The sequence below is a fragment of the Myzus persicae genome, unplaced genomic scaffold (genome assembly GCF_001856785.1).
Source record: "Myzus persicae strain clone G006 unplaced genomic scaffold, MPER_G0061.0, whole genome shotgun sequence".
In the NCBI taxonomy this organism is placed as follows: Eukaryota; Metazoa; Arthropoda; class Insecta; order Hemiptera; family Aphididae; genus Myzus; species Myzus persicae.
Genome location: NW_019104070.1, coordinates 134,946 through 146,611, shown reverse-complemented (window position 1 = coordinate 146,611; position 11,666 = coordinate 134,946). Strand labels below are relative to the sequence as shown.

Below are 11,666 nucleotides of genomic sequence, written 5' to 3'. Positions count from 1 at the left end.
TAATAGAACGTTTTTTATGGCTGTAAATATATTATAAAACATATTCAAACAAAGAGTTTCTGTTTTGTAATTGTTTAATTTCGTATACCTTTGATTACCAAAAAAATGTTATATTTTTCAATAATTCCACATTTTAATTATTTGAGCAATAATCGTAAGTATCAAAAATTCCGCCGATGTTTGGTTTTCAACCTAAAATTATGAAAAATGAGTTGGGTTATTTAATATCAGAAGTAATAAATTAAGTAAACAGCGTTAAATAATTTCGGTTAAATAACCCCAGAAACACGAGGTATGACCGAAAAAAAAGTTCAAGTTTTAATAAAAGTTATTATTTTAATCAACCGTAATTAAAAATGATTATCTAAAAGCCTTGTCCTATATTATATTCTTAAAATATTTTTGAGCGTTGAAAAAAAAAAGAAACACTGAAATGTTGTTTCGCCTGAGCCTATGTATATACTATTATAATCCTTACTTTTTTTTCAACTTATACAGTACAAGCGAAAATAAAACGGTTCTTCGTAAACATTATTTGTACATCCAAAAGGAAAAAAGTAATAATAGGTAGGTCAATTTAATGTGCGTTCGTTTTTTCCTTGTATTTTCAATACCAGTGGTGGTACCCATGTTCCGATTATTTTTTGTTTTCATCAATCGTATTACTATAAGTTCACCATTTCAGGCTTTAATCAAACCGCACGAGGGTGGTACTTAAACGATATAAACAAGTGTCGTTGAACGGGTGTTATGGGTACACAGGTTGTGTAAACAATAAGTAGGTAGTCAAGACTTTTCTTTTTCTCTTTGCAAAAATAAATGGCTAGAGTTTTAAATGCAAATTTCATAAGAGAATGAAAACCCGAATTGCAAAATACTCTTGTTTTAAATAATTCGTTTCGGTTCTTGAACAAGGGTATTCGAACAAAAGATCCCAACAATCTTGATTTTCCTCTCGAGGCAGTAAATGACTTTGTACTGGATTTCCAAGCCTTCTTATCGGCACAAAAGAGTTTTCGTCATAAATGCCGGAAACAGGAAACTTGAATAATTAATATTCTCCGCCAAAATATTAATAGAATATCTCTTCTCCTTAATTATGAAAAGAAAAAACATCACAACATAATAAAAGATGATTCAAAATATTGAAAATAGATTATTGACTCGGTTATTAGAAAAAAAACTTCTTACGATCGCTGCAAAAATGTACTTACAACGACCATTTAAAATGTATTTGAACTTTTAACTATTACATTTTCCAGGACCTATCATTCGTAATATTAATGTTAATCAACTGAAAGTGCTCTCTCTTTATTAAGGCAATAAACCGTGGAAAGGATTTTTAACGAAAAAAAAAATATAGTATTAATACAGAAAAATAATATGCGAATAAAAAAATTATATCACGTTTTTAATTACGAGTAGTGAATTTCCAACTAAGGAAATGAGTTTTGTTTCATTTCAATAATTAAAAAAGGTACCTTAAATATTTAATTTTTGAAGTTCCATAGAAATGCAACTCGTTTTTCTTCAAAAATGTTTTCAAATGAAGTTGAAATAAATTAAACTATGTTTTCAAGAAATTATATAAAATTGTGTCCGTGGAAAAAATATTAAGTGTAAATTATAATCAAGGAGTAAAACAAATAAAAATAAAACAATTTGTTATCGGATAATTATTTAAATTGAATATTCCATAATTAAAAATATTTTATAGAACAGTAAAAAAGGGAATAAAAATATTTTTTCAGAGTCTCAGCGAAGTGATGAATGTATTTCATGTAGGCGCAGTGCGTTTGTTATTTGTTATTTTTTTTTTTTTTTTGGGTCAGTGACTTGTGTACACAAATAATCGTATTATAAGAAATGCTTCGATTGATAACTTTGGGGGTGGTTTCAGCAAGGAAATCGTAACTATTTGGTAACTAACAAAAACGAAAACTACCAGCACTTTTTGAATTAATCAGGAGAAACAAAAAGACATTTGTCTAAAACTGTACATTTTATGCAAAACCAGTTTATCAACTAATTTTATTTTTTTGTTGTAATTTAAATAACATAGATGACTATAGTAATAAAAATTAGACATTTATCAAATTTTCATACTACAATTTTCTTGACATGACATCAATTATTGCAAAACGTTTTGCATTATTTTAATGCCGGTTTATCTTCAACCAATATTTGTCATTTATTAATTATTCAAAAACAGTTACCGCAGGGCGTATACTGTATACTTGAAACATACCACCATAACCCAATCTATAATTTTCTTTACTTAGTGAAATTTTCAAAGTATTCAGACAAATTATAAGCGATTCATATCATAGGCATTTAGTTTTTTTTTAATTGTTTTAAAATACAACATACTTTTTACTAGAACGCCATGATTGTTTGTTTCCCACTTTCGATAAGTCTTTCGCGTCGTGTTTGTCTTTTTTTGTCACATTCCGATTGGTCTTAGAAAAATAAATCTTTCTTTTAAGATTGTTCTCTGTACAGGCGACTTTTCAACGCACATATGATATTAATCTTATAGGTATGTACCTACATTTTAGTTGTAATATTATGTGTGTGTGTGTGTGTGTGTGTGTGTGTGTGTGTGTGTGTGTGTGTGTGTGTGTGTGTGTGAGAGAGAGAGAGAGATACGTTGATCCCTTCAGGTATAAACAATTGTTTCCTTTTTACCTACCTACCTAAAAGTTATAAAGAAAAATATTACACTTGTAAAATAGCTTTAGTAAACAATTGTTTTCCGTGAACATAATTACCTATATTTTATATTTATATTCATATTATACTGTTATTCAGTGAGAACCACTATTGCTGTATCAGTATAATGATATCAATATGTGCATAAGTAATGTCATGATCGAAATAATATTCTATTTAAGTAAACCAAATATTTTACTGTAGTTTTTATTTAAATTATTTATTTATTCCATTGTTTCATCGTGTACTAAAATATTTTTGCAATATATTTTTAATTAATTCGGGACTGTAAAAAAATATTTTGAAAAATGAATATATTTCGAATTTAAACTTACGAAATTTCACAAGTTGTGATGATTCTGATAATAATGGTGAGAGTATGACATCTTGATCAAGTGGTGGTTTCAATCGGCTGTCTAAATTTATCTACCCGACTGTACATAGATTTTTAATTTTTGTTTGAGAAACAATTGTCATCCAAGCTATAAATACTCGAAAGTCAATACTACTATCGTCGCGCATAAAAGTTCTGTACAGTTAATATAATAATTGTTAATGTTAAAAGGAATTTGAGAACACGATGCCTACTAAAAATAATAAAATCGTTTTTAATTAAATTTGATTATTTACTACATAATAATAATTATGAACTAAAACAAATTAATTAAAAATGTGTTCAGACAATTCACCGGATCTCGGTTAATCCATAATTAATTTTGCTGTCTTCATTCGTATTGTCTGAACTCTTTAATCATTTATTTACACATATTATTTTAGAATTGAGAAAAAACTATAGGTACATATTATTGTTGAAGTTTAATATCGTAAGTGAACAGGGTGATTTTAAATTAAAAATATAATTATTTGGTATCTACGTGAATAAAATAAAATAATTTTTAAATTGTTTTATAGTTGTGTAAAGATAGCATTTCCTAATATTATATTATTATTTTTATTTTTTAAACATTATAATATCAACAATATTGTTTGGACATTGACGTATTTTGACTCAATACACACATGTTCACCAATACAAAACTTCTAAATTCCGTTCAATCTAAAACGTTTTCTAAACATTTATTAATAAAAGATTTTGCTAACACGACGTTTGTGTTGTGCCCAAGCCGTTAGTGTTAACAAATTTTAATTTGTATTGTGCGTTTCGACCTCGCATTGTATACTTATATAAAATGACCTGAGGTTTCGACGGCAGATTTGTAATCACCGTTATCCATTCAAAATTCTACGAGCATATTGTGCAAAATTCTGTTTGTCGAATAGTGTTGTAGGGGAGATGGTTTCGGTACGTACCATTCGGTACGTAAATGTGATCTGGATAATGCCTCCTACACACCTCTCTCGTTCGGTTTGCGTACAAAGGTCACGGGGACAAGGACGACTACGTCTACTGTGGCGACCAAGCGGCGACCTTGAACAAGTCATGGCCCCGTGGGGTAGTGATACTGGAAGACACTGCGACCCACCCCGACGAGGACTCGGGTCTCACAGCGGAAACGCGAGCGGACGAGAGGTGTTTACGCGTCGTTTTTAACCGTCGGCGCCGTCAGCATCCCTGCTCCTGGCCGGACGATATGTCTGGACCGGATATATGGGACGAACCCGGTGTAGTGTGGTTCCGGTCGGGGTGCAGTGCACAGCAAGCGGTTGGGTGCGTACGACCACGACTATGGCGACTCGAAAAAGTGGGCGGCGACGATCGCCGTAAATCTAATCTGGTCGCGGGGTATACTCACACACAATCGGTCGGTCTGCTGCGGTGGTAGAAGCGGCAGTACAATAATAAATAATAATAGTAAGAATAATAATAATAATAATAATAATAACAATAATAATACTAGAGGGTATTGTAGTATAATGCTCCTTTGAAAGTCTTAGACTCGGAGCCGCGATCCATTGTCAACGAGCCCGCGGCCGGTGACGACTTTACAACGAAATAATACATCCAACTCTTAGCTTTGTTCCGGATTCCGATAAACGCATATATATATATATATATATATATAGTATTTCAGTATAATAATACCGGTACGTTTTTCCACGCGATCGGACGATAAAACCACAGTAATTTTGTTATTATATAATATATACTTCACCGAAACTGTGTCAGTTTTTCAAGTGCGTAACCCGTTAAACCTAACCATTAGAGTTTTTTGTCAATTTGTTTGGTTTTCGCGAATACTTAGCTAATATAGATAATAGGTAAGCCATTCGTAGAGTCTGTAAGGCGATTGATCATTTTCCAAATTCATACGCTTTTGTTTTTTTTTACTGTGGGCGAAAATTTGGGGACCGGAGTATTTTTTACAATTGCACATCCTCCAGTCGGGAGAGAATGTATGTTGGGTTTTCCGTTATAATGTTTATAAATATTGAACTACTCGTTGGTTTTCTTCGGTTCGGTTTGGTTCTTTTTTTTTTTCAATCACTCATCGACAGTAGCCTAGCTGCAATATTTTAATGTTTACTCACCAAGTAAATAATTATTTCCGACGGTCATTTCGATCGTGTTATTAAATTGTACTGAAAAAAAAATTCGTTTCGCAAAAGTGACGTTTGATTTCGATTTTCCCGACATCGACGTCATATAACTACCGTTTTATTTGGCATCCAAGCGGTTTTGTAAATACGTATAACAATAATGTCGTACTCCCGAAGGTATTTGCACACAGCACTCGATTGTGAAATTCGTTCAATGCGAATTACCAAAAGCTTGATCGATTTCCTGTGTGACACGCGAACAAACACGGCACATAAAACGTGTCAATTTGACCGAAAAAAAAGAGGGAAAGAAAAAAGACATCGATTTCACGTCTGACGAAATTTTATGGGGTGTACGTTAAAAACAGAGTAATAAATGTGAACGTCGGAAATAATAAAATGACAGCCAAATTATCCACAGCGTCACTGAAGAAACGTTTCTTGGGATAATCGATAGTATTTTTATATTTTTGGAATGTTTGTTAATAATATACTTAACCACATTATTATATAGTATCTACGAGACAAATTTTGACTATTTTGACAAATTTTTAACCATTATAGTTTTATTTTCAAAAAATTGGGGAATTTAAAATCATCTCTTGTTTTCTATATATTTAAATGAGTAACAAGAATGGAGTACAATAATATTCCGTAGACAATTATGTCTAAAACAAAAAATTTGACAATAGCTAATGTTATATTTAACTGTTTTGAAGGTTAAATACTTACTTGAAAATCAAATACGTAAACCAAATTTACTTACAGTAGTTAAACAAAAAAAAAAAATAATTATGACGGTATGATTATGCATAATCATAATGGAACAACTGGAAATTTATTTTTAGATAACATTCTTCGTTCAATTTTTATTCAACTCTATGTTTTGTTTCATAAAATTAAATTATAGTTTCAAGCGAGGTGGAGCAATTAGTAAACAACAAGAAATATTAAATTATATTATTGACAGTGCTAAATTGCCTATACAAGGCTCCGTGTTAAGAAAACACATGAATACAACAATTAATTATCACAATAATCGATTAATGACCGCATACTACACTATATTAAATTGAAAATCTACACTAACATTATTCTAATGGTATCATCCAATCATATTTTACTAAACATTTTATCAGGAAGTTAATCATCTTCGAATATTATCATTCAATACGAGATAAACGAGATTAAGTAGTAAACATTATAATCTTGTTTTAATTTTCAGTAAAATAGAATATTAGTAAGATATTTATTACTAACTATCACCTGTAATGAGTAAGCTTTAATTGTATTGATCTTTTTTTTAAATCTAACTACACATTATCCAATGTTGGTCCAAAAATCAACTTTAGAACAATTATTATATAATTTCTTTTTTACTATTCTTCAAAATTTTAATATTTCAATAACCATTAAAGGTTTTGTTGAAAAACATTCGATTTTAGTAAAATTGTTTTTAAATACTAAAATTAAAAATTAAAATCTCATTTAATTTAGTTCGAATTAAAAAATTCTTAGTTAAAAGTTTTGTCAAATATTTAACTTTTATAAACTGTTTTCATTGTTACCAATATTTTAATTTTTAAATAGCATCAATTATAAATTAAAAAAATATTAATAACTATAAAATTATTATAAAATAATAATAAAGAGCAGCATGGCTTATACATTGTAATTTTAAATATAAAACCCTAATACTGGATATTGTAATATCGACTTCTTATTTTTATAATTTCCTATTTTTGTTGTATTTCTTAGCATATTAAAATTTAAAATAATATATAAACAAATAACAACTATAGTGTTATTATAGTATACCTAGCGACTTAAACCTAAAATAAAATATTTATGTAAATTTGGCACATTTATGTTTGTACAAAATATAAAATAAAAGAATGCAAATATCTCGTATTATAATATTATCAATTACGTCGTTATAGTACCATATGGATGAGAAATAAACATTGTTAACGAGTTGAAAAATCAAAAACAATTATTTTACATTCTAAATAGTGAACACAATTTATAGTTTTGTGTTTCGGTGTTGGTTTTTTTAATTAAAAATATTTACAATAATAATGAACTTGTAAAATAGGTTCATTTCGGACACTACTGTACTTTTACTCCATAATGGTCAAAGTGGAATAAAAAGTAAAAATTCTTTACAAGACACGTAGTTATATTCTAACAGTAAAAACTAAATCGTGCCTGAAATAATAAAACTTTATTAAACAAAAGGGATCGACAATTTTTTAAATGTATTTTTTAAACGTTTTTCACATTTTCAGCACTTTATTATTTCTGTATGAAAAATAATGAAAACTCGAATATGGCAGTACTTTATATTTCATAATCAACAGACAATATGTATATAATATTCTTCTATTTTAATACTCACATAATCTCAGATTATCTTAGAGGGTTAAACAACATTAAAAATGCGTACAACGAGGTCAACAAACAGTTACAACATTTGTTACAATATGAAAAAGAAAAATTAGACATTATTCCGTTACGTTGGATACTAGGTGTTTCTAAAACCTTAGAAAACGAGATGGTTGATAGGCAGCAGAAGATGCAATATAAGCCCATTAGATCAACGATTAATGTATGAGTTAGTAATCTATGCACAAACAATGCAAGTTGGTTTTGAATAATGCGTTTTTTATCTTTCATATAGTTGTAACGCATATACAATTTGGTATTAACCGTAAACACTTTTATACCAAATTTACTAATAGAAAATTATTACTATAGCCCATATATTTTCAAAAATATACTCACGTTATTGAAAAAGCATAATATATTTTTATTTTTTTTCAGCAGTCATTTTTTTTCGCATATACAAAAATCAACAAAACAATACTATGCATAGTTTTTAAGTATTTTTTATTATTATATAATTTTATTTCAATAGCAATAAACAACAATAATATAACAACAATAATTTCAAACATAACTGATTACAAAAAAAAAAAACGATGTCAATTTTTTCAAGCGATATTTTAAATTACTAAAATTCAAAACTTGTCTTTTTAAAAAAAAATGTACATAATATTATATTGTGAGGGGGTATTTTTTTAACAAAAAGCTCGTCATTATGATTCAAGTATGCAATTTTTATAATAATTATTTCAAGAAATAAAACGTCCAATCATTATTATTTTTGTTAAATTTTTTTTTCGTTTTTTGTCTATTGCGCGATTAAGGTTTATAAGATTTTAACATGTTTATCCTTAGAAATATTGATTGTCTCAGAAAGCCAATATTATATTTTGTTCGTATTTTTATAGAAATATTTTTTTTTTTCGTAATAGTTATTTGTTCATTTTGTATTGCTATTGTTTACACGAAATTGCAATATGTAAAACGCGTCATAACAATAAAAAAAAATATATTTTATAATTACAAGCTCCCCACAAGCCCCCCCGATTCCCCCAATTTTGAATAAATAGAACAGTGATTTTGTAATTTCAACTATAACACTTTAATTTATATATACCTATATATACTTTTTTTTTATGAACTTCATTTTAAGTTCATACAAAAATTGCGTGTAAAAAAACTTTTAGTGCCGTTGTAGTGATTTTTGAAAATATTATTATGATTTTTAACAAGAATTCATAAACAGCCGCGATTTATGATGGTTATAATTATAATTATAATAATAATAATAATGATAAAAAATCGTACTAATTTAGTAGATGATAAAAAAAATAATTAAAATTAAGATATAGCTGCTCATGAACGAAATATTTTTTTTCTCAAAAATGATAACTTTCAGACTATTGAAATACAATTATAAATTCGGTAACGCAGTGTATAAAATAATGTTCGAAATCAATAATGTACAGTTATTCAACTTACACTCTAAAATTTTTTTTAACCACTTTACATTTGATATTTACAATTATAAAAAAAAAAACAAATTACAATTTTGTTTTTATATATATAAAGAATTTTCTAAAGAACAATACTGCATATTAGGGTACAGCATATTCCGATACAATTTTTTTTTTAGTTTTTTTGTTTTCTTAATTATTTTTTTTAAATTGGCTCTCCTAAGGTTTTTCTCATATTTTTTTGTATAATACATAGGCGATTATAATTTTAAACTACACTCTTGATAATACTAAAACATTATAGAGTACAACGAGCGTTATACATATTTCTTTTGTTTTTGGTGTTCTACATAATACACATTATAATTATAATCAAATTTTACGATTACGAGACAATTATATAAACGATAAAGTAGTTATTTATGTAAACTATTATACAACGAGATTTTATGCTATACAAAAAAAGTTACCGACGGGTGTAGCGCTAACACGTCGTTCGTTTTCGGTCTAAATCGCAGCGGCGAGACTCGAAAAGTGGGGCAGCGCACACGTTGTGGGCAACACGATCGAGTATGACGGAAAAAACATTTCGGTGGGAAAAAATTGTATAAATATTAGGGCATGAGGTACATAAAAAGTGGACATAAAGTTGTTTCTCCTGGAGACAACGGTCATCAAGACACTCGAAATCATCAGACCCGTGAATCGAAACGATTGTGTACCCGGACCTGACCGTTAACCTGACAAGGGAAACGAAAAATTTGACGACCATGACGATTGTATTCTGTTTATTTCCAGTGTGTTCGAGAAAAATAAATTTTTCAAAACGCGCAGAGCGATCTCCGAACCATTGATCGTTCCAACGAGACGCGCAAGTTAGGATTTCAAAACACACCGACACGCATGGACACGTAGTAATAAGCGAAGACACGTACAAATACGCACAGCTACACACACTTAATATAGTATGTGCTTATACTAGATGGAAGAAATTTTACATCATAGGTTTAACCCCCTAAGTTATAAAATTTCAACTATCCAGTACACGCACACGCATATTAATCGGTGCGTGTGTGTGTGATTTGGCACAGGTACTCGAATACGCGAAAGATGTATACTTGAAGTCGTAACACGGCGATTGGGTGGATATGTTACAGTATGTGGTTTTGATCGACGATCACGTGCTTCGATACGTTTACCTAACCGACGTCCGGCGTAGGGATCAGATAATGGTATATCAGAAAGATTTCGTTTCAAACGTGTTCTGATTTCGATGAGTGGACAAACAACAGACGAAACGCCTATGATTCTCGGCGTTCTACCGTTCGCATTTTCGATAAACGGGAGTACAAACAGCAGAGTTTGCTAAAGAAAACGAATACAATAGGTGACACGAAGAAAACCATCGTAGTGTAGCCACGTTCGGCGGAGGCGGAGGTGTTGGAGGTCGTGGAGGTTGTGGTTGAGGAGGTTGTGGTGGTAGTGGTTGCGGTCGTGGTCGTGGAGGTTGTTGTGGAGGTGGTTGTGGTGATCGTGTTTGTCATGTGCGATTGCCGCGCAATCGAGCCCGGCCCCATGCGATTTAGATGTACGAATACGGACCGTCTGTGAGAGCGCTACAAAGCAATAGTCAGGAATTGTCGTCTTTGGCACGTCCTCCGTTCCTGCTGGTGGGTTTGTACTCGAGCCCAGGATCGAACTGCATCAGCACGAATACCTAAGACGGATAAACAATAATTCATATTAATAAACGACGAAAAGCCAATCGTTGAGTCCATGAAAAAAAAATCTTCATATTGTATGACGTCATTGTCGTCGTGAAAACAATAACAACATAATATTGTCATCGAAAAAAAACTCCGACGAAAAGATTAATTCTCGACTCGGACTCGTATGTTTTTTGAGGTTTCTTTTGCAGAAAGGTCTAAAACGACCGTTTTGCAAATAATACCTCATATTATGAACTAATAACTATATATCAGGTACGATTCGATAATAATGATTATAATGGAATAGGCACCTATGTACGCCTGTGCGCGACATCGCGCCTTATTCGCGACACAATAACGGCTAACCTCGACATTCAAAACGAATAATCCGAACAAGCCACGCTGCACTTGCGCACGCGGACGCGATGTCGTCTTGGCCCGGCTCCAAGTTTTTGGTAAAAGAGTACGCTGCGCATCGTTGGAAGCTGTGACCCGGTGAGTACCAGAATAGAACGCGTTTTCGAATCATATTGCCTACGGACACCGCCGCGGCGGGGGGGATATAAATTTACACGCGCCCGCCCGCAACTATTAAATTGTGTGAATCTTAATCGACCGTCAGCAACAGTCTGACACAGTCCGTCTGTCCGTCGTGGAGAGGTTCGAAAATATAATAGTAAATAAATGCGTCAGTTCACGGTGGGATTTCGAATGTTTCGATTCGAGGTGGATAACGTGTTCAAGCCACGCTCGTAGATTATGATAATACATATACATTTTTTTTTTTTTTTTTTACTACCTACCTACGATTTTATTTTGGAACGACGCTTCTTAAATTCGTGTCAACTCATACAGACAAAAAGGAATTTCGTTTTATTTTATTTTATATTTTGTTTCGTCTATA

The 11,666-nt window shown here is 30.9% G+C and overlaps 1 protein-coding gene across 6 annotated transcripts in view; it reads right to left on the bottom strand.

Annotated features, from left to right (window-relative positions):
* Nucleotides 1-9,289: 9,289 nt before the first annotated feature.
* LOC111038322 (calcium-activated potassium channel slowpoke) overlaps nt 9,290-11,666 on the bottom strand; it is a 71,002-nt gene continuing 68,625 nt past the window's right edge. For all 6 annotated transcript variants that reach the window (XM_022321360.1, XM_022321362.1, XM_022321361.1 and 3 more), the window contains one exon: nt 9,290-10,770. In XM_022321360.1, coding sequence (XP_022177052.1) covers nt 10,684-10,770 — 87 coding nt within the window. In that variant the 3' untranslated portion in view covers nt 9,290-10,683. The remainder of the gene's footprint in view (nt 10,771-11,666) is intronic.